The 25,156-nt window shown below is 36.3% G+C and overlaps 1 protein-coding gene across 1 annotated transcript in view; it reads left to right on the plus strand.

Annotated features, from left to right (window-relative positions):
• The window catches only part of WDR72 (WD repeat domain 72), a 224,260-nt gene extending 199,622 nt beyond the window's left edge, over window positions 1-24,638 (plus strand). The window contains exons 19-20 of the mRNA XM_070797524.1: window positions 16,970-17,074; window positions 22,307-24,638. Coding sequence (XP_070653625.1) covers window positions 16,970-17,074; window positions 22,307-22,362 — 161 coding nt within the window. The 3' untranslated portion in view covers window positions 22,363-24,638. The remainder of the gene's footprint in view (window positions 1-16,969; window positions 17,075-22,306) is intronic.
• Window positions 24,639-25,156: the final 518 nt, after the last annotated feature.

A 25,156-nucleotide genomic window follows, 5' to 3' on the forward strand; every position in this document is an offset into this window, starting at 1 on the left:
AAAAAAGCATCTCTATGACTTAATATCCATAATTGTTTTAAAAAATATTATTATATGATAGGACTAGATTTGGAGAATTAAATAATTCTATTATTTAAACTTTTTCCTTATAAGAATAAAATACATCTTGCTGTTTGTCCAAAGCTGCCTTTGTATCTTTTAAGAGTGCTTTAGAGTTTTCCCCCATATAAATTTTGAAGATTTCTTTTAAAAAAAATTATTGTAAATAAAACTTTCTTTTAAATTATATCTTCTAACTGGTTTTTATTTGTATATTTTAAAACAATTTGTATATGCATCTGTAGCTCAGCTGGTAAAGAATCCACCTGCAATGTGGGAGACCTGCGTTCAATCCCTGAGTTGGGAAGATCCCCTGGAGAAGATCCCCCTACCCCCTCCAGTATTCTGGCCTGGACAGTTCCAAGGACTGTATAGTCCATGGGGTCACAAAGAGTCGGACACAACTGAGCAACTTTCATACTACTTTACTAAATTCTCTTGTGATTAAGATGGATAGGTGCATGCTCTTTTTAATGGTTTAACCTAATTTTCAAGGGAAAGAGTTGTTTTATTTTTATTATTTGATATGATATTTTATGGTGCTATCCATCCTAGAAACGAGAGAAAAGAGGAGGCTCAGTAGCAAGTAAGTCACTGTTTCAGTGTTTTAGTTTTGTACTCCATCAAGTGACCATCCTCCGGTAATGTTTTTGCCTTAGATGGAACTAAGCTAGATTAGACTTTTAATTTCAATACTGGCATTTTCTCAAAACATATATAAATGGGAACCAGTAAGAAACCTGGCAATCAAGGATTATGGATAAGTAATACTGAAAGATCTGTGAATGGTTTCCCTGAGTTATGAGTATGAGAAACCAGTTTTACTTCTTTCCTTAGAATCACAGATGACTTTGTGTGGAGTTTTATTTGGTTATAGATAACACCAAATGGATACCAAACCCATGTGTTCCCTTAAACTATAGTTTTAGATGGGCCACTAATATTATCTTCTAGAGTTCTGAAATTTTAAGTGAAGTGCAAGATTATATAGCTATTTAAAATATTTCTTTGATTAGATCTGAGAAATCTTAGGTATTACTAGATATGTATGTGTGTTAGTCTCTCAGTCGTGTCCAACTCTTTGCAACCCCATGGACTGTAGCCTGACAGGCTCCTTTGTCCATGGGATTCTCCAGGTAAGAATACTGGAGTGGGTAGCCATTCCCTTCTCCAGGGGATCTCCCTATCCAGGGATCAAATCTGGTTCTCCTGCACTGCAGGTAGATTCTTTACAATCTGAGCCACCAGGGAAGCCCATATAGATAGTAAAATAAAGTACCTTGAATTGAAGGCTAAGCATCTTATTGCCATTTATACACAGTTCTAGGCAAGGACATATATAATAATAGTAATAATACTGGATTTATTTACCTTTTGCTTTCTAGCCATTAGTCTATAATCTACACTGCAAGATTTAGCTCATTTAATTGTAACAACAATCCCATGCATTTGGTAGAATTATCACTATTAATCATTATTACTATTATTACTATTTTGTAGATGAGGGAACTGAGACAGAAAGATTAAGTAACTTGACTACAGTTATCCAGTTTGTGGATGAGCCAGAATTTTATTTAAATTGTCTACTTTAAGAGCATATGGATAAATTCCTATAATAATAAACTACTTGTATCTCAGTTGTGAAAGCTTTTTCTTTTTTAAAGCAAAGTCCTAAAACTAAATAGTGATCTTAAAGGTTGAAAAAAACACTGATAAGAAACTAGTCAATTACAAAAGAAAAGCAATGTATGTAATCTAATCATACTATATTTTTCAATTAAATCATCACTCTTAGAAGTAGAATCCCTGTATTGCCAAGTACAATCCTTGCCAAATATCCAGACACAATCATGGGCTTTAAGGATTACAAGTCACATAATAAAGGATAATGACCTAAAATTAAGCACAGCAATATAGAAAGCTTGGACTGCCATGCTCTGTATAAGTCAGCAATCTGTTAGTTTAATGTGAGATTAAGGAGCTGTGTAAACCACAATTATGCTGCTTTTCATTAAGAAAAAAATGTGATAATGGTGTTCTATAAAATTCTTCCTTCTATTTACTTCTGTTTAATTGGATTGGGGGCTGCTTAAATATCTTTGAATTGGAGCTTATAAGAAGATGATCCCAGCTGTTTTTCAAAGCTTAAGGCAGCAGGCGGACAACATGATCATGTCAAGGCTCATGCAAAAGCCTTAATCCTACTTTTTTTTCATCAACTAGCTACTGCAGCCCAGTGTTTAACCTTCTAAGTACTAAATATGCTTTGTCACTGCTTTGGTAGATTTGTCGCTGAATTGTTGTTGTTTAATGCTGTTAGCTTGCCTGCCATTAAAAGATCTTCTCATTTCCCTCTGCCTTTGGACATTGACCATGTTATCATTAGAATTCTCAGTATGCAGTTGATGTAAATGCTGCTGATGTAAAACAAACATAAAAACCTTGAATTATATTGAATTATATATATAAACATATATTTATATATATGCTTTTAAAAAACCTTTGTTTTGATTCATTAAAAGAAAAATGGCAGAGTGTGAATTCTGAGATAACCCATACCGTTAGTCACTTTACATTCTGCATGTAAAAAAAAATACACACAAATACATATAATAGAGAATATTGACTTGTTCATTCGTACATTTATCCAGTCATTTATTGATTTGACAAATATCAAGCCCTTTCACATCTTGCCGCAAGTTCTATAGTAGATATGGAAGAGCAAGGATCAAGATGGTAACTAACTAGTTTCACAATCATAACATCTCAGCCAGATCTTTGGATCATTGTTGGAAGTAACTAAAATAATTTAGAGACTCTTTTTTACTTTTTTTTCTCTAGCTGAATTTTGCCTAGTCCAAATATCCAGCATCTTTAACCTTAGAACTATCAGTTGTAGTTTTACCTAGATCAGCAATATCACAGTAGTTAAAGAGTAAAGGTTAAATTGTCAAATTAGCTTTCCCTACAGCTACACAGGCTACTTGGATGGTGATGCACTTTCTTTTCTCTTTTCCTTTGGAGGATGAGTTGTAAAGGAAAGAGGGAGTGGCTCTCTGATGTGTCCCAGTGGCAGTGAGCAGCCAGCAGAAAAGCAGATACAGTTAATGCTCAGCTGCTCAGACCAGTCAAGCAAACTACCAAGTCCCAGCTGTGCCTCTTGATGTTTTCTGATTGCACCTACTCCTCAATCTGTGAACTGTTTTCTGGACTCAGATTCATCAAGCGCCGCTGCTTTAAAAACGCATGCAGGCAGGCATCCTAGGATATGCCATTATAAGCTGCTGCCAGGGGATCTTCCAAGAGATAAATGGAATCTGTGTGAAGTAAATTAGTGTGAACCAGTCAATCTGAGTGTCAGCCTTGAGCCACTTCCATGGATAACTAGCTGGCTGACTGCAGTCCAGGGTCTTTTGCCATAAGTAGGTTGGGATCCCTAAGACTCTGTTCCACAGGATGTGGGGACATTGGGGGACTGCTTATTCTTGGAAGAAAGTCAGTTTGATCAGTGTTTTATATTTGTCAATGAAAAGGACTTGTAAAGTATTTTTGTTCAGCTCCCTACTCTGGCTGTATTGAATATCTCCAAGTTGGACAACTCCTTCCCTGTAGGAAATATGAGAGAAATGCCCTGGAAAGAACCGCTTCCTCCTTGCTTAAGCTGCCATTCTCACCCAACCATTATGGTTGGTCTGAGCCTCCTAAAATCTTTAGGGTTTTAAAACAAAGTAATTACCATCATTTGGCAATGTGTTTAATACAAATCTCCTCTCCCTTTTTGTTTTTTGAAGAATAAATCTGTGTGATCTTTAATTCATGAAGGAAGGGGAAATTCTATGCAAAGCCTGACGACTGTGGTTCCCTGTAGATACCCAGTGTGGAAAATCAAATTTTGGCCATTAGGGGAGGTAGGAGAAGCCCCTCAATAGCAATAGAATGAGAAAGCCATTTAAAATACTTAAACATTCCATGAAAATAATTCAGAGATGAAAAAGCATGTGAACCAATAGAACAGTAAGAATTATGTAATATGATTAAATGGTAAGTGTAAATGGTTCTATTATGTAAAAATCATGTTTCCATAATTCAGTATTTCTTTAGAGATCATAGTCTGTTCTTACATTAAGATCATAAGAATTCATTTTATCTAGTTAAATTATGACAAATCATCTTTATTTCTTTTTCCTTTATTACATTAATAAAAATTTTTATCACCTCCCTCTCTGTAGAATGAAATATCAATGAGATGGTTACACACAGAATAAAAATGTGTAAAATAGAATGAGAATAATTTTAGGTCTCATATTTGGGGGAAATGGTTAAGAGTATTTCTACCCACATCTCCAGGAAAGCAGTTTGTAAAAAGAAAATAAAAAAGTCTATCTTGGAATAGGAACTCGGGCAAAATAATAATTGTTTAACTATTCAATAATAAGTATTTTCTATTTCTGATCACCTTTTCTGAACTTATGCACTTGAAAGGCAGTTTTTGCGTATTTTATGTGAAGGTACCACTATTATGGTGTCCGTGGAGACACATTTTATATATAAGAAACATTTCAGTATATAGAGTGTGTCTGTGGATGTTAGATGGCATGAATCATAGTAAAGATCAAACCAAATGCTTTAAAAATTGAGTGACCCTTTCCTTGAACTAATGAAACAAAAATGGGATGTCCTGTGAGAACAAAATTTGTTTTATGCCTGTACATTGAGTTCAGAGGAAGGAAGTCCCTAGGGGAAATTTAACTTTATGATTTATGAGGGTAAGGAAAAGAAAGTGGAAATCAGTGCATTTTCTGTTGTCGGGCAGGCATAGTATTTTGCAATGTATGATTCTTATTTTATGAAGTTCCTTGAAGGGAATGAAAGTGAGTGTTGTATAAATGATGCTGTGGCCTAGAGATCTTGCTTAACATGGCCCACCATTGTCTACATAACCTCATCACTGCTGAGAAAGCAGACTTCTTAGCCATTGCTGTCCATAAGTAAGCTGTCCGATGATCATCATGTTTGTGAAGCAAGCGTGTGCCTGTGTGCTAAGTTGCTTCAGTCATGTCCGATTCTTTGCGACTCAATGGATTGTAACCCCCCAGGCTCCTCTGTCCATGTGATTCTCCAAGCAAGAATGCCTGGAGTGTGTTGCCATTCCCTTTTCCAGGGGATCTTCCCAACCTAGGGATCGAACTTACATCTCGTTATGCCTCCTGCACTGGCAGGTGGGTTCTTTACCACTAGAGCCACCTGGGAAGCATACTAATTATAAATTTCCAACAGCCAGAGATAAGCTAAGAATTACAGACGTGGACACACTAGGTCAGCCCTATGGTTCTTCTAGCCCAGTCTTCTGATTGCAGCACCAGAGGTTCTGTTCTGGAGAAGCAAAGTTGCCTTGATGGCATCAGCCTCAAAATAGCAGGATGTGTCTGAAATAGCTGGCTTCCCTATTAATGTAGACCAGTGAGGTAGTCAGACGAGAGAACCAAAGAATGGGATAAGAAGAATAACACAGGCCAATAAAATGCTAGGAAACACAGAAGAGGGGAGAAAAACTGATGTTAATTTTAGGTTGTTGAAGACTAAATGAGAGACAGAATTTGAGCTGAGTTTTTAATAAGGGGGAGTTTTGGGCAAGCAGAGAACTAGAGCTTGGTGTGAGAGAGGATATCTCAAGGTGGGAACCTAAACAAAGCACCAATGTAGAAAATAAATGGCACATCCAGGAGACAGTGAGCCCTGTCCAGCTGTAGGGTATAATATCAAAGTCTAAGGTGGGGGCAGAATCTAGTGAGAAGCCTCTAAACATGAGTTGAGACTGTGTCCTAAAAGTCCTTGCCAATCCATGGCTCCAGAATTTCCCATTGCTGACTGAATAGAGGCGATTACAGAGTTTTTACATAGAAGCTACATGACCAGACCATGGCCTTAGGGACTTGACTTGTTTCAGTTTAAAGAATTACTGCAGGGAGAGACACTTCTTATCAGGCTATAAAAATACAGGTGTGATGGAGAGTAGGGTGGGAGTATAAGCTTCTTGAAGAGTTGGAGGAACTGGAGGTGAGTAACAGTGGTGGTAGATATAGAGAGTTTCTTGGCAATTTTACAAATATTGGTCACTTTCTTCTTCAGATTTACTTCCTTTCTGGAGTCCTTGTTGTTGTTGTTCAGTTGCTAAGTCATGTCTGATTTTTTTTGACCCCCATGGACTGCAGCATGCCAGGCTTCCCTATCCTTCACTATCTCCTGGAGTTTGCTCAGACTCATGTTCCTTGAGTTGGTGATGCCATCGAACCATCTCATTCTCTGTCACTCCCTTCTCCTCCTGGAGTCTCAGTCTTCCTAATTTCTTCTTGAGATATTTTGATAGTACGTAAATTCTCCTGCCCTCAACTTGCTCCCGGACCTTTGGTTGGCCTCTTAAATTCCACTATGTCCTAGACTGGCTGTAGTCACTGGAGATACACGAAGGGTTCCAGGTGCAGAAGCCCCCTGGGTTTGTTAGTTGGTTTTCTTGTGGTTAGTTTATCATGTTGATCATTCCCTTCCTAAAATGTCAGGCTTATATTAGCTATTTGTTCACATTTGTAGTTTGACCTAATGTCCTTAGGGGTTTCCCTGGTGGCTCAGTGGCAAAGAGTCCACCTGGCAATGCAGAAGACACAGGTTTGATCCCTGGGTCGGGAAGATCCCCTGGAGGAGGAAATGGCAACGCACTCCAGTATTCTTGCCTGGGAAATCCCATGGACAGAGGAGCCTGGCTGGATACAGTCCATAGGGTCCCAAAGAGTTGGACATGAGCAACTGAGTGACCAAATAACAGCAACAATGTCCTTAGTCATAACATATGATAGCTCAGTCATGTTCTTGTTACATATATTTTGGGTCATGTTTTTATTTTGAATGTTTTCCAGAATTTTGTACTGAAATGTGTATGTACATGTATTACCAATGATTCAACCTTACCATTGTTATCTATAATTAATCTAATCAACCTAACATTTTACAATTCAGGAACCTTTAGCTTCGCCTGTAGTTCTGAAGGTTTTACCACATATTCTTCAAAATAATTTGTAACAACTTATTAAGAGAAATGTTTTACACTAATCGGGACATTCGTTTATACTTTCTTATCTAGAAATATCTGCTTGTCTCTAAGCTTTTGTTTCCTGTTTCTTAGTTCTGTAATTTTAGCATCTCTTTTATATCGAACCTAGTTTTCCAAAAGTCTCATTAGATTATATTTGCTGATTTCCTTTTACCCACTGCATGTTTGCTATTTAAAACTTTGCTTCTTTAGGTGTGTTTCCTTTATCCTTTATTTATAGATGGAAATAGCTTGTCTGGTATCAAAATGAGACTCTCTACTACTTGCTGCTGCTGCTGCTAAGTCGCTTCAGTCATGCCCGACTCTTAGCGACCCCATGGAGGGGTCGACCCTACCAGGCTCCTCCATCCATGGGATTTTCCAGGCAAGAGTACTGGAGTGGGTTGCCATTGCCTTCTCCAAACTCTACTACTTACCAAAGTTATATTTGTATTCTATTGTATTATAACCATCTTTTGGAGATACTAGTACAAATACTGAGTGTTATGCAGTGACACAGCCTGAGGATTTGAAAAGGCAACTTTCCATTATTTATCCCCCAGCAAAATTAATATTTTTAAATGCATGGCTCCACTTTATATGCCTGACATAAGAGGCAGTCAGTGCCAATGGACCGCTTATATTTTCTATGTCTGGTGTGAGTAGATGTGGGAGAAGAGTAATGGTTGCTACTGACTATATTATAATACAGTGGTAAAGCACATTATTATCATCCATACATGACTTCAATTCAATTTCAATAAGTTCTCTAGTACATACACTAACATGCCATTTTGATGTCATTCAAATAAAAATAAATCACATTCAGAGTACCAAGCCTAATGATACAAAATATGGTAACTCAGACCTTTTCTTCCTTGCATCCTTCTTAATGTTGACAAAGAATCAGAAAATGAAGGCATAGTCTAGATAATTTGATTTCCTTATTTTCCATTTCCTACCTAGGAGATGAAAGAGCTCTGACACTTGACTAACCATCTGAGACAAGCATTTTCCCTTGAGACAGAGACAGCTATCAGCTGGGAATTTGAGACTGCCTGCCAATCGTTTTCTCCATGCTGATGGTGTCTTTTTAGGTTCAGCCTATGGAAAGGTTGCTGCTCTTACAAATTCCAGTGGTAGTGCCATTTGACAGTTTCTTCTCCCACTGATTCTAGAGAAAAATATTTTGGTATTTTTCCTTATGGATAACTGTAGACTTTGTTCTGGTTTAAATTGCCCTATGCTGTGAATCCTTAAGTTCATATATAAATCATGTTTATCTCTAGTCTCAAATGCTAGCATGAGGCTCTTTTGATTGAAGGGTCTCTTTTGTTTTCCTGACCTTCTTCTAAATTTTCAAATGCAAGCTGGGAAGTGTACTACAAATTCCTCTTAGAATTCTCCCTTTACTGACTGTTCTTCAATTTATCAATATATGGGAGGGAATCCATTTGTTTTCTTCTTTGAAATTTATTCCTGCTTTCAATTTCTTGAATTTCTGAACAGTAAAAATGCACAGGGTTTTGTCCTTATAAGAAAAGTCAAATGACTTTTACAAAATCTAAACTGCAGGAATAGTGTAAGAGTTAATTTCTAGACTTTCTTAGAGCTATTCCATCACCTGTACATCCTTTCAGTGATGAAGGGGTCCTTTCAAATAAAATGTTGCTGAGTCCCTTTGTCTTAAATAATTATCTCTATGGTTTACTGTATAAAGCTGAAATTGAGCTTGCTGATTTGACCAGTTTATTTCCTGCATTAAGAAATTACCTTTACCAAATTTTAGATAAATACAAAAATAATAATATGTAATATTTCCCTAGATTATTTCCACTCTGAATTTACTCAGTATTGACCAGGGACCAAAGCTGTAGAAATTATTTTTGATTTGATGATAAAAAAGAAAAAAGTGCTTACTCATCCACTCACCACTTTTCTCCCTGGAACACTCCTTGCCAAGGAAAAGGTACTCTAAAGGACACATAAAGAACTCCAGACAAACTTCTCATAGGCAACTCTAGGAACTGCCTTAGAGGGTGAGGAAATGCAACAGAAATAGGAGAGAAGTTTGCATTGTTCCTGGTTCTTTCCTTTTCTATTTCCCAAACTACACATTTCCTTCTTCATACTTTCCCCATCCTGCATCCAAATGTCTCTACAGTCTGTTTCAGCTGAGAGTTTAAATAATTTGATTAGAGTTGGTTTTCATGCTAGGCTTGACTAAGACAAATCACTTCATGGGCTTCAGTTTTACATAAAAAAAGAATTTAAAAAAATTGGGTTCTCTTGATTCTCCCCTTAGAGATTTGACAGGAGGAGAAGACTATTCCACAGGAGCACCACATCTCTATAACCATATCCATTCAAACAACTATTGAGAACCTCTTCATGTTTGGAGTCCTGAAGCCAAGTCTTCAGAGGAGGCTCATGCCATTTCAGCCTAACCCAGTCCAGACCTAACTTCCAGACCAGGGTTTTTTCCACTGCAGTTTTGCTTCTTGCAATTATTTCATGGATCCAATTAATTTAGTTTAGGATGATTCATCTTGTACTGAAGTTCATATTTGCCAGATTGTTTGAGAGATATAACTTATTTTTTTAAAGTTTGGTTTTAAAGATTTGTTTTACACCATTGGCAAACATCTGATAGATGCTTCTATGCCAAGGTGTCACTGTGTTTGTTCTCAGGAATAGCCATACTGCAGCCTCAGTTCTTGAAGAAGGAAATGGCAACCCACTTCAGTATTCTTGCCTGGAGAATCCCATGGATGGAGGAACCTGGCAGGGTACAGTCCATGGGGTTGCAAGAGTTGGACACGACTTAGCGAGTAAACCACTACCACCATCAGGCTCAGTTCTGGCTTCGTCATCTTTCAATAGGGCCCCCTCACCCTGGCATTACAGTCATCCAAGCATCTCTCTGAAGTTGCCCTGATTTCCTCTGTCCCTCAGTCAGATGAAATCACTTATAGGAAAATAGCAATTTTAACTCAGAAAGGGCCTCAAAAGCCTTCATTATTTCTAAGATTACTCTAGTAGTCACTTATACTCTTTGTATCCTGTTCAGTGATATACTCAGTGGTCAGTTGGTCTTGGATTCTTAACTGGGAAAATATTCAGGTCTCAGGACAGGAAGATGTCAAGGAAGTTGTCCAGTCCAATTCTCTCACTTTATTAGTGAAAGCACCAGAGTCCAGGTAAGTGAAAGGACAAGATCAAGGTCATACTATTAGGAACAGAAGTGGAATGAAAAATATATTTTCTGGGTCCTATTAATTAAGCTTTTTGCCAGTACAACATGCCCCCCACCCCCACCCTGGGGAACTAAGAAGTTCATCTCTGTAAGGAAGTCGTTGGTATTCATCTTTGCTTCAATTAAAACATATATTTTGGTTCAGTTAAGTGGCTCAGTCACGTCCAGATCTTTGTGACCCCATGGACTGCAGTGCACCAGGCTTCCCTGTCCATCACCAATTTCTTATATTTGGGTAATAAAGAAATGAGGAATTTTATTTTACCCAATGCCTGACCTTAAGAGTTTTCCCTTCAACTACAGGTGAAATTAGTTATTGCTTTTTTAATTCTTAGAAATTCCTGTTAGCAGTTTTACTCAGTAATTTCATAAATGGTTCAAGTATCTGTCTTGTATCTTGCATTAGGCTAGATGTACTTTCTTATTTATCAGCCTTACCAAAGCAGCCTATTGCTCAAACTTACTGGATAACAGGAAAACTTTTATATCTTAGAGCAATAAACATTATTTTAAAAGATGAAGTAACCAACTAATACTACTTTCTCATCCCCATTTATCTTCCGTCAAATTAGACACCTAGTTATACACCTCACTGTAGAGACTGGCTATAGACAACAGTTTTTTCCCTTGGATAGTAAATAATTTGATCTTCTGTGTTTATGTATTATATGTATCCCAAAATATCTCATGCTTAAAGCAATTCACACTAGAAATTATCACCAAGAAAATAATATTCTGTGTCAGATTATACTTGCAGAAAGATAATAAAACACATAAATCTAATCTTAACTCATTTTGCTGAACTTGTCCATAAAACAGTTATTTCTTAGTTATAAAGCAGCACTAGATATTTTATTTATTTCTAGGCATTAGTATATGTTTGTTTGTTTTTTTCCCAGTCTCCAGTCTACACTGAACACAAAGTAAGCCTAAGGTCTGATGCAGGATGTAGCTGTTGCTATTTAAATATAATCAGGAGGTCCTATCACTTGTTTATCTCAGTAGATACTCTTTAAGTAGGGGTAATATGTACATAGCTCTTTAGCTACATATGTTTTTCTGATAAGACATCTGTCCAGAGAGAATCACTCTGTGAACTGAATCTGTGGTCTGTTCAAATGATATCTTCTTTGTTTCCAACCTTAGTGTTATCACTTACAGTCTTTTCACTGATTATCCCTCCTTCTAATTTAAAACCTATTGCAGTTTTCTTGTGATCAGTCAGGGTTGCACTAGTGAGTGTTTAATTCTACTTGAACTTATTGTAGTTTTTCTTTCTTAACCTACAGAAAGATTTTTAAAATTTATTCACAGTGATTTCTTATTATTGAGAAGACATCTAAATTATCAGCAATGAAGTGATCAATTCTTGGCCACCACATTGAGCTGGTAGATTGTAACTCAGGTCTTTGACTTCTTTTCCACTACTCATTCCTAATTGAGCAGAGTTTTAGTCTTTCATGACCTCTGCAACCTGCGCATTATTTTTATGCCTTTGAATAAGATGCAAATAAGATTTTTGTCTGAGTTTTATCTGCTACTATAATGGTTTATTCTACTCCATTGACCAGCATTTCAAACTGTTATATTTTTGTTAATGATTTTCATATCACTATCTCCAGTACTTCCCCAAACTCCATACATATACCAGATGGGATTTATTTTTCAATCACTTATAAGTCATCATATTGAAAACATTATTTGCATTACAAATTTTATTCACACTGTGATTGATATGGATTTTTAACAAAGGCTCTGTATATACTACAGTCCTGGCCCAGCATGCAAGAATCAACTACTGTTTGTGGAGATGATGGAGATTCTTCCCAGTGGTCATTCTCTCACTATGAATGGGGAGGATGTTTCTTGAAGTTGTTTGTTGCCTTGACCTAGCCATCTTCAAATTTTAATGAATATTTGCATTTCTGCAAATGATGAGAAAAGGCAGGAAGGAATTTTTACACATTAACTGAAACCAAAATAGAGAACAGAGAGAGGTAAAGGAGCATACCATAGTGGCTAAGACAGTGAAGAATTTGCCTGCAATGCAAGAGAACTGGGTTCGATCTCTGGGTTCGATCCCTGGGTTGGGAAGATACCCTGGAGAAGAAAATGGCGACCCACTCCAGTGTTCTTGCCTGGAGAATCCATGGACAGTGGAGTTACAGTCTATGGAGTCAAAAAGAGTTGTATATGACTGAATGACTAACACTTTGATTTTTCAAAAGAGCATAACCACTGCTGACCCTGTCGCCATATTTGTTTCGGTAAATTCTTCTATAGAGTCCTTGTCATAAAATTTTCCTTGCTTTTCCATTATATGTTCTTAAGCGTAATTTAAAACCTACTTATTTTGTATTGTCTACAGTTGAACCATTTATTTCTTTAGGAATTTCTTTAACACTAATAATTAAGCACACCATAGTCAAAGGCATCTTTACCAAGTACATGGACTTTCTCCTCTATCTAGCTTCCAAAGGTACTACAAAGATATTTAGAACACCAGCCTTGTAGTTGTCAATATTTTGAGATGTGTGATGAGTAAATGGAACACCTTACATCTTTCAGTGGTAGAACTGTCAAAGAATGTTTATCTTTCTTGCCTCTCACCCCCCAAATGTAGACTATTTCAGAATGCATTACAGAGGAAATAAACAGTTGATTTTAAGTTAAGGATGAGCCTAGCAACCATTTGCACTATATTGATGTCAAAAGTACCTCTCTGCCAAGCTCTAAAATGCATCTTCAAAAACTACTGAAAATATCCAAGAACTTTAGTGATGAGCTACAAATGGACTTTAGTATTGATAAACAAAAGTCAATATGTATAGTGAAAGGACAACTTACTGTGATAAATGGGCCCACCATCGTAAAGATCAAATTATCGACTATCTACGGCAAGGAGAAACCTGTCTATAGCTAACTTCTACAGGTGAGAGGAATTCGCCACAACAGCAATTCAGGGAAAGCTCAAAGCAACGTGTAAGGGGAATTCATTAAAAATACATACAAAAGTAGGCAGCAATACTCTGTTAAATATATCTGTGACACCAGGCTACTGTATTTCTTTGGCCAGGCTTGAGTTCACATCTTTTCCTTTTGCAGAGAACAAGCTCCTTTTGGGCTACTCATATTACTTCTCAATGAGATTTAATTCAAATTTCACTTCCTAACACAGCCTATTGCAGGAGAATCACCTCTGCATTCCTTAAAAACCATGTTACTCTTGGAATATTCTCTCTAATGCTCCTATTAGTTAGTTTCTATTGTAACTCAACTATATCACAAGTTGTATGTGGGCACCTTAGAAATGCCTCACTTTTTCATCCCCTCACATGATCTAGCACAGAGCTCTACCCTGTGCCTGATAATCACCAGATCAATATTTTTTTTATTTCATCATTTTTTAAATTATTCACTAGAGAAGCCTAGGCCACACATCATGTCAGAGTTAAATGACGAAACGTCACACATCACAAGAAACACCCAAAAGAATAATTGCAAACACTGGCCTATCAAAAAAAAAGGTGGAATGGCAGTAATTAACCTCTTCAATGTCTATTGTTCCTAATTGATAGAATGTAAGAATTTCTTCCACAGTGAATTTAACCGGATACTCTATAAGCTACCCAATAAAAACTAAAGGGCAAATCTTGTACCATCTCTCCAATTTGGAAGCAAAAATGCAATTAAGCCAAACATCTAATGAACAACCCTTTCTACTCTATTACTCTATTCTACTACTCTACTCTACTCCCCCCGCCACAAACAACACCCTCCAAAATCTTTCTGGAGACAAAAATACCTGCAAAGGTACCTTATAGTGTGAGTTAAATAAAGTTCATGCAGCTAAAACTATTGATACATCTAACTTTCCTGTTTTATTGAAAGATCTGGAATGTCAGTTCATCCTGGGACTACTTTATTGCCACTAAATCTGGTGGTAGGCATGGACTTTGTTGTTCTAATACCATGCTCTCTTCAGCTCTTTGAGGCCCCTGTATCTAGAAGAGCGTTTTGGAGGAATGATTAGATAAATGAATAGATGCAAGTTTTAGATGAAAGAATAATGTGTGGGATGACAAGTATGATATGTTTACCCAAGTAAACACAGATGCTGCTTCATTTTCTGTCAGTTTTATGGTTAATTCCCCATTATAAATACCAACAGAAGTATCTCAGAAAATTAACAAGATATATAAATATAAAAAAAATCAAGAAAGTAAACCAGAAAATTTTGACCAATGTAATAGTATTCTGCAACTTTGATGCATTTAATTATTCCACTTAAACATTTCAAAAAAATCTATGGATTCAGAAGTAAACTGAAGTATGATCCAAACTGAGGAAAACTAAAAGCAGTGACAGCAAAATAACTACATGGGCCATACACGCTACTTAGCTCTCCTTCCAAGTCATGGACTAACCCAACACCACCATACACACTACTTAGCTCTCCTTCCAAGTCATGGACTAACCCAGCACCACCATACACACTACTTAGCTCTCCTTCCAAGTCATGGACTAACCCAACACCACCATACACACTACTTAGCTCTCCTTCCAAGTCATGGACTAACCCAGCACCACCATACACACTACTTAGCTCTCCTTCCAAGTCATGGACTAACCCAACACCACCATACACACTACTTAGCTCTCCTTCCAAGTCATGGACTAACCCAACACCACCATACACACTACTTAGCTCTCCTTCCAAGTCATGGACTAACCCAGCACCACCATACACACTACTTAGCTCTCCTTCCAAGTCATGGACTAACCCAACACCACCATACACACTACTTAGCTCTCCTTCCAAGTCATGGACTAACCCAACACCACCATACACACTACTTAGCTCTCCTTCCAAGTCATGGACTAGCCCAACACCACCACTTTGTACATATACATCTTTCATCTCAAGTGGGCCTAAACAAGAAGCTGAACAGGTCAAGCTGAAGATACAGCATATATACTCTTAAATCAGAAGGACATCCAGTATGGTACCTCTGCTTCATTCATTTGTTTATCTATTTACTCATCACACAAATCCTTAAGAATACTTTCCATAGCCTAGGGCATACACAGGTGAACAAAACAGACGTGGTACCTACTTCCATGTTTGTTTTCAGAGAACTCAAAATGAAAAGTTGTGCATATTTATTCAAAATCAGATATAGTTTTTCTCATATTTTATTCCCAAATAAAAAGTGAATTCTAATTCTGTGCTTGCCCTTCCACACAACAAAGCGGCATTATTGGTATTCTGAGAGGGTGGGTGAAACTGGAGAGGATATTTAGAACAGAAACATGTCACTGGTCTCCTTTAAATGTGTGTTTATGGGTTTCAGGTTATGGGCACCACTGCTATGCACAGTCCATGAAAACAAGACAGGAGTCTGGGAGGTGTGAGCTCTCCTAAGGCTACTTTGGCCCTCAGGCAGCCCTCTGCATCACTTATTGAATGTGTGAAGTAACACAAGCTCTAGCCTCTGCATTTGCTCCCTCATCTCCTAAGGGAGGCTTACAAACAGCAGCCAGCCCACTGCCCTGGGCCAACAGATTATTTCTTGTTAAATATCTATGCTAAAGATATATATAAACATATTATGACATAAATATATATTTCCTCTATTGCATTTATGGCTTATAAATAATATGTTGTGTGTGTTATCAGGACCTGAGGAGACAGTGGTAATTTTCACCAAAGAAATCTGTGACAGACAAAAGTCCTACTGCTTGGCTTTAGATGAGTATGACATAATTTATATTATTTAAGGCTTGCTTTGTTTTGTTATTCAGAGTGTCTTCATGAAGACCACATCTGCTTTTCCTGATTAAGTGATTCCTTGAAGAAATATAATAGGGAAATATGTTACTTTTAGAAAAATGTGGAAACTTAAGCCTGTGCTTCTCTAACAGAGCTAGTAGTTGTAATGTGTTTATAGGAAATTTTATATTCCTATTTTCGCTTTTGTTTCTGTGCATAATTCCTACTCAGAAAATATCTCATTGTAGTTGTGTGAAGACCTGCCATTCAAAAGACCACCTCTCCTTATTATCATTTGCAATGTATTTATCCTATCTTTTAAAATTTATTTTTATAGGGATTTTTTTATTTGTGTTTGGAACCATCATTTTTAATTTGATGAAAGAAAACCAAAATGCATGAAAAGTGTTCATCCACTGTGATTTGTGTGACAAAAAGAACCACTGCACCAGGACAGAGCTGGTCCTGTTGCTGTTAATTGACTATACTCTTTTAGATTTATGCATTAAAAATATGCTTTCTGTTTCGAAGAGATCACTTTGTTACTTTGTAGCTTTTAAGCTGATGCTACGAACTTATTTTTCTTCTAAGATAAAGTCTCATCTATAGATTTTCAACTAATTACACGTCTGCCAATACGTACTTAGAGGATACATTTTATTTCAATTTATTATTTGTGTTTATGTAGTGTGTCCCTGGAAATATCTGTGGAAATGAAAGGAAATGTTTAATGGTGTTTATTACTACTTTCTCATTGCCCTTTTTCTCTTTCTTTGCTCTCTCTCTTTTTTAATAGCTCCAGTCAGTTCGGTCAAGCATGACAGCAACTCAAACTCGGCAAACTTCCAAGACACCGAGGACATGCCTGACAGATGTGTCTTGGAAGAGTCTGAGAGTCCAGGTGAAAGCCATTTAAAAATAGTCAAGTATAAATGATAAATTTGACACAGCTTTGGGGTCCTTGGAAGGGGGTGGGGGGAGAGGACATTGTAATGCTGTTTTCTTTTAGCAGCTGCACTGTCAAATTAATGGTCACCTCCAGGGGTCACAGTGTGGAGCTGTTATCTTTTCCTCTTTCATCAAGAATTCAGTTGGAGGAAGTACAAAGCCTTTATGACTGAGAAGGGAAGCTGACACTATTAGTTCATTATCATCAATTTTAGGCTAAACTGGTTAATAGAGGCAGAGGTTGGAAACTTGAGAAATAGCAACATTTTAAAATATTTCAAATGATGGGATCAAGAGGAAGTGGAGAATTAGGGAGAAAAGAGAAAGCATTCAATAAAATTTACCCTCTGTCCAGGTTACTGATGTTTGTATTTTCTTTATAGAAAGAATAGACAGAAATGTACTGGAAGGATATGTCCAAGAAAACTTAAGCATGAGTTTTTCTTTCTGTTTTGTTTTGAAGCCTGCCTAGTCTTAACAACGAATTAATTAAAAGGGGAAACAAAAAACTTAAGAGAGTTGAAAGACAATTCCTGGCTCACTACACAACCATTAAATGCTAGAAGATGCCTTATTACCATGAGCGATTTAACTATCTTCCCTCCCTGAACATTTTTCTTTGCTGTTTTCTCTGGCTGCTGTGTACCCTCTACCCTCTCGCATCTTTGTGTGCTGATCCATGTATCAGATTTTTGATTCATCCTCTCTGTGGTCTGTCAGCTTAGTTAAGAGATTTCCAAATCTTGTAGCCTTCGCTGACAGGGGGCAGCTGCAAACAGTCCCCTGATCCTTCCCCGAGGAGAGCTACTGAGATTTAATTTTCAGTGAAAGGTGCAGCCTGCAATCTATGTCAGGTCCCCTAAGTCATCTTGGAACCCCAGTTGGCCCAGTGGCAATGGCTTGTATTTCCGTCCCCTCCACTACACCAAGATTCCTCAAAAGACGGACTGCTGCTGTGTGTCTGTTCTCAGCCACACTTCTGCCTCAGCATCCATGGACTGAGAAATGGCGTCTTTAGCAATGACAGAAATTTTTCATCAGCACAACAGCCCCACCCACTGCCTTATAGATGTGTCCCACATGAAAAGGGAGAGAGTAGTGGTAGCATTTTAAAATTACTTTTAGTTCTGACTACAATTGTCTGATTTTGACTAGGTTTTTAAACTGTGTTAATCAACAGTTTTCTATCAATCACCTTATCAGGCAGTTAAATCCATGAGTGAAGTTTTTACTGAAGTGTTCATTGGGTTTTTTTTGCAAGAATAGATCAGCTTTATGCTGTTTTAAAAGTAGAATAAATTTCGATTGTCCCTCAGTATGAGTGTAATTGTGGTGATATTCAAATATAGCACAGTCTATCTGATTGGCATAAACAAAAGGATATATCAAAAAAGAAAGATCAATTAGAAAACAGAAGTGTTGATAAAGAATCTTAACTTAAAAAGTGAGTACCATTCTATACATTGGACATCATTAAACTGGTAATAAAGAATGAATTACTCTGGCTTTTTCTTCTGTCCATTCCTGCATTTTAAGACATCTAGCCTTATAGGCCTAGAAACCTCTGGAGAGTTCACTACTGGTCTCACTGCCTTCCACTGAGAATTTGTGGCTTGGTTGTCATGGAGACATCGTATTTCTCCAAGAATTGCTCATATTGATCCGTGGCCGGGCGTAAATGGCCAAGCGAGTGTGAGGAATAAAGGGGGCTGGGCAGTCCTATAAAATGACCAGGGCTTGTGGGGTGGAAATAAGCTCATAGCAAACACTTAGGTAAAAAGAAAGAAGCAGTTTTATTTTGTTTCAAGGTTTCTTTCTGCACTTTGGGCCATTGTCTTCCTTCTCTATGAACTGAAAGAAACTTGTTAGTCACTTGTCATGTCAGATCCTTGGTGCTTGTCCTGACACAGCTGTCAGCCTCGCAGCTCTGTGCAGTTCAGGGACACACAACAAAGAGGCAGAGGCATGAATTATTTATTGCTCCTCGTGTGGATAAAATTCTGTGATAAGAAATTAAGACACTTCTGACAGAGATGCTTGTTTAGTAAGAAAGATTTTGATGATAGAGTGCATTTCCTTGAAGTATGAGCATTTGAGAAACAAAATTCTTAAAACTGAACATGAAGGGAGATTTGTGAAATTGGTGGCATGGTGGGACTTCCCTTGAACCATGAAAATATGACTGGCCACTTCTCAACGTCCAAAAATCAACTTCAAAATATCAAGTCATTCAAATGTAGAGCTCCAAAAGTATAAACATTACTTTGGTGGTCTAGTGACCTCTATTTACCATGTACAGGTGGTGTTGCTCTGGAAAGCATGTTAAACCACCTTTGTTAGAAGAAAAAAATAAAATTTGGGATCTTTAAGTGGTAAGGTTTGAGAAGATGTCCTCGAAACAGTAGAAGTGCTTTGGTAGCTAAGCTTATAACTGCATTATTATATTCATTATTTCTTGTATGGAAAGAAGCATATTTAAATCTGAATGAGCTAATCTTACCATTTTCACCTGGAATATTTCACTTAAAATTATTTTTAGCACTTTCATATGTATGCAAATCCCCTAGTTACAAAGGTGGATGTGATCAGTCTTTTGCCTTTAATGGATATTGACCTTACATGGCTTTATTTATGCAATTCTAAATAACTAATATATTTATTACATCATTTTTAATGAATATGCCAGTTGTTCAAACAGCATCCAGAAAGTGAAAACAAAATCATTTTTATACTCAAGCACAGTTCAAGAGTATCGCATCATATATTGTTCTCTCCAAGTAAAGTCTTTTCTTGGCAAATCCTCTAAAACATTATTTTACTGAAACTTACATAGCTTTATATTGCTCCTATCAACTAGTTTGCATCTGCAAGGAATAAGAAACTTACAGTGCAGAGAAACTAATTTTTTTTTAATGAAGTTGAAATTTTTAAACTGTTGATGGAGCATTTAAAAATGCCAGTAATAAAATCAAATTTTTAGAATTTATATAAAACAGTAAGATTGACTTTGTGAATTATCTTTGAACAAAATGGATTTTAATTCAGTATGTAGATTATTTTTTCGTTGACATCACTGCTTCACCAGCTGGGATGACCCATTTGTAAATGGGCTGGAGCTTGCATATAGGTCACAATTTAGATGCCTGGTGGAGTGGTCATTCACCTCCTCTAGAGGGCTCTACCTTATTCATCATGCCATTGTGATCTCTTTATTGGTTCAAGTTGAATACCCAGGTGAGTGCCTGCAGTCCATTAAGGTTGGGCAAAGCAGCTTTAGACCACAGCATTCTTGTTACTCTGACCCTGCCAGTGAACCTGGAGGTCTTGTCTGATAGGTTAAAGTCTCCCTCAGCAGTGTCTTTTCTTTGGAATAATTCATTAGCAAAGACTTTTGACTCACAGGTGAATCCCAGATTGAAGTTTCTGGCTTAGACTCTGTGAAGTCTACTGGCTTCTTCACCAGCATATATACATTCCTGGAACCTGTGGGAATAACTTTGATGTCTAGTAATAGAAGCACTGAGACAACATGTGAACTTACAGCTCCCTTTTTTGTGTTTTTAGGGCCATTAGGCTTTCTTTCTTTGGTTCTTTAAGCCCTGGTCACTTCTGAATCTGAAAGATGTTATCACAAAAATAGTTCAGTTTAGTATTTTGTTGGCTAACTTCTTATTAACTGTTTAATGCACAGTGATTGTATATAGTCCAATCCCTGATCTCCAGAATATTAAAAAAAACATGTTCTTGGCCCCTTATCTTAAAAAATATGGTGTGAGGTTCACAAATTTTATACAAGTGTTAATGAGAAACCTTGAGCTTTTATCAGCTTATTGGCTTGGAAAACTAAGCATTTTACTTACTAGTGCACCAGGGATAGTGCACTTAAATGTGGCTTCAGCTGAAAATAATAGTGACAAAGAAGGGTTTGGAAGTACAAAAAAAATGCATTTTCAGATAAGCATTTTTATGTCATTCTGAAGTAGTTTATAATCAGTATGCATTCTGCCATTAACAGAACATTTTAGTGGTTTTTATATAGCACGTTATGTGTGTATATCTACATACATCATTGTTAATCAATATTATATTTGCATGAATCTGATGAATAAAACTAGGTTTCTTACTGTTTCGTAGAGGATACTACATTGTGAAAAGCGAAGCTTTTTTTTTTTTTTTTTTATACTATTCTGGCTCATGAATCACCAGCAAAAATCAGGTAACAGAAAGTAGGACAGATTCAGGAGTGGAGTGTTGGAGATGGCTGATGATGATGCATGAAGCAGAAAAAATGTAGAATGTGTGAGCAGCCCATCAGTCATAGCCTTCAAGAACACACTTCTCATGACTAGTGCTAAAAAAAATGTTGTAGAAGAAGTAAGAACAATTTCAGTGGTAAAAACATGTAAGCTCTATCTTCCAGTTGTGTGTAACAACATCAATATTTTAAATAATTTACCAAAAGGGAAAAAGCATTAATCTAATAATTTTTAAAGGATATAAAATTCTGGGCATATATATGTAATACATATATAATACAATATTGAATATTGGTTTAGCTAAAGTAAATAATCAGCTTTTTGAGTTTTTGCCAATAGGAATGGGAGTTACTATGATTGGTCACATTATTAATATAAATGTGTTTAGAAGTAGTTAACTGAGGCACAATGCTCTAGTCAAATTAATTTAATCAAGTGATTTTTTTTTTTTAGCCTGCACTCTGAGAAATACATTCTCTTTAAGAATGCTATAGCTCAAACCATATTTCAACTGATATTTATACCATTTTGTCCTAAAACTGCCATGGTGAGCTTCTCCAAGAACAATTCAACTGCTTGAAATTTATGGAAATTTATTAATTTCAAACTCAATTTATCTTGTTGACAACTGCTGATCTTCCTCAGTGATTAAAAAAGTATTAATAAGATGTGCAATTAAAATAGTTACCTGAGGCTTGGCTTATAAGAATTTCTTTATTATATTAATATTTTATTTATATAGAGAAATAAATGTAGAAATTATGAGTAATTGCTTTCTTCTTTCCTTCTTCCCTTTCTTGCTTTATATTTTTCTTCATATTCTCCCTCCTTTCATCCTCCTTTCTCTTCCACCCTTCCTCTTACCCTTCTTTTCTCCTTCCCTTTCTGCATTTCACCATATAACCCAAGATAATCTGTTTTCTTTCCAGGTAAACGAAAGCATCATTTATGGATAGAAAAGGTGTGCTCCTGCAAGCTGTGCTAATTGTAACCTCATCGGTAGGAACTGGATTTGGACAAATTAAGAAAACCCAAACATGCCATTTGTTTACCATTGTATATATAAGCTATGTTATTATTAGTCTAGTTATTAATTTGTGGTAGATTTGCCAGTACTTTGTTCAGAGTCATTACTGATCAAAAATATTCAAATTCCTCTAGTTTTAAGAAATCATTGTCATTTTGTGATTCCAACAAGTAGAGCAGCCCACAGACACAAATTTAATACCACTTTAGATTTTTCTTCCAGTTTACAGTTCCTGAATTATATAATCCCATTTGCTTTTAAACAATATAACAAACAATGCTTTTAAATTTAATGTTGCTTAAATGTACTTACTGTAAAACTTTACCAAATTTGTTTGATTTGTTAGGTGAGGGCATTTATGTTTTAGTAGATGCTTTAATTTGAATCAATCATCCTATAGTAAATCTCATCTTTAAGCATGAAATGTTGTCAACAAAGTAGCCAATTCCATTTAGTCATCAATTAGCCCAAATAAGTGATACACAGTATAACAGAGACCAATCTTGTGCAGTCAAGTTAATTTAGACTTCTAATGACATAGAGGCTAATGTCTTTAGCTAAAGGTTGATTTTGTTGGCCATATAGATGTGAGCTAGGGAAGGGGAAACTACTGATAACACATCACGATTGATCCTTATTAAGTATAAACTCTGGTAGTTCTATTCCCAGAAAGAAGCTTGACTTTCTATTCCCAGAAAGAAGCAGGAATTCTCAAACTAAAATATGTGAAGCAATATAAACAGGAACAGACATAAAGTGCTGATCTATTAAGGCCTTCAGTGATCTGATTTATTTGCTGTGATTTATATTGTATAATTCCTGAATTTATAGAAAATCACAAAGAAGATTATTAGTGTGCACACGAGTACAAATATTGACTAATCCATAGAAAAATGGAATTAATATGTTAAATATATGATACATATCTTTATATATCTATCTAATAGGGAAATTCTAGTCACTTCAACAAACATTTTTTGGGGCACCAGCATCAGATTCTGTGCAAGGGAGGATGCAAAGAGCAAGGTATAGGGGGAGATTAAAGAATAGAACTATAAAATTGAAATAGTGTGGTCTCTGCCCTTAAGGACCTTACAATTAATTACTGACCTAAGTGAATATACCAGAACTAGACATCAGGTGACTGTGACTTTTTAAAAATAGATAAAAATATGTGTTGTTGTTGTTGTTGTTGTTTTTGCCCTAAAAGATGATATTACTTGGAATTACTTTTGAGTTTTATTTCAGTAACATATTGTTAAATGAATAATGATGGAAAACTATCATCCTTTGAAAAAATTATATATATGTATGTACTTTCCTCAACCTCTGAGAATTGTCAAAAGCCACTTAGAACAAATTTCAAAATAAAAGGAAGGTAGTAAGCTAAGCAATAGAACAGTTTCTTGCATGCTGTGTACTGGTTCTGAAAGCCATTACAAGGAGTACTCCCTAAAATATTTTTAATGATAGTAATATCAAATAAAGATATATCTTCTCAAAAGGGCAATTTTAGTAGTTGTAACCATTAAATATGCTTATTAAAAATAAACTTCTTTGTTTTTATAGCTATGTTCTATTATTCTTTTTTCAAAGAAGAATAAAAATAAGTTTAAATTGTTGTCATATTAAGCATTTTTTCAGGTCCAAGGAAATCAATATTGAACCCTTGATAAATGTTTTATTATGTCACTAGCTATAGGAAATTAGAAGTAGCATAACTCTGGCATCACTAAAAGAGATTTTTAAGATTTTGTTGGTATCACATTTTATAGTTGCTAAAATTTAAAAATTCCTATCAAATGACTCCTTAAAATTTCCTTCTATTAATATGAATTCTGGAAACAACACCATTAAATATAAAAACTTTTAATTTCTAAAAATGAGAATTTTAGAGATAGACACTTAAATAACATTCCCTAATATCCATGTGCAAGTGTATCTATGATACAGATCCATTAGTCTGTTTAAAAATAATGATATTGACTTATGTTCAATATGTTTCAGGAATTTCTGTTGCAAAGAGAATTTGAAATAGTAAATTGCCACACAATTAAATAGAACACTCATAGGGTACCACAGCTAGAAACTCAAAACTGATTACCTCTTATCTAAGTGTTTATCCTTTTGTACATCCAGTCTTAGGTAACAATGCAGTAATTATATTAGCAAAAGAAACTGTTTGTATTCAGAGTCTTCCTTGTTACTGTAATTAATAAATCATTTGAAAATTACACTGAGTTTCTTTTCTGGTAATAATCTTGATGACGCTTATAATTATATATTTTCCTCCATGGAATTCATATTTTCAAATTTGCAAGCCGGGATCTGTTATGCATTGTGGAGTCACACACTGGCTATACTGCATAAGGGAAGAATCTAGGTTTACATGTCAAGATTTCACTGCCATGTGTCCAGGCAGTGTGTCCCTGCTCTGCTTCTCAGAGCCTCGCTTCCCCATTCATGTGGAGAACTCCCTCACAGGGCTCATCCAGAGGCCCTCCATGAGGTGGTTTATGGAAAGCAATCTGAACACTGTAAAACAGCTCAAATATATGGTAAAATTTACAGCATTATAAACATAGAATGGTGGCCTCAGGCCTGAAATATTCTGTTGCTATTTTAGAAACTAAGTCAAGACTACGTCGAACATCTCACTATTAGAAAAATGCTGCTGCTGCTCCTGCTAAGTCGCTTCAGTCGTGTCCGACTCTGTGCGACCCCATAGACGGCAGCCCACCAGGCTTCCCCA

The sequence above is a fragment of the Bos indicus genome, chromosome 10, assembly GCF_029378745.1.
Source record: "Bos indicus isolate NIAB-ARS_2022 breed Sahiwal x Tharparkar chromosome 10, NIAB-ARS_B.indTharparkar_mat_pri_1.0, whole genome shotgun sequence".
NCBI classification, from domain to species: domain Eukaryota; kingdom Metazoa; phylum Chordata; class Mammalia; order Artiodactyla; family Bovidae; genus Bos; species Bos indicus.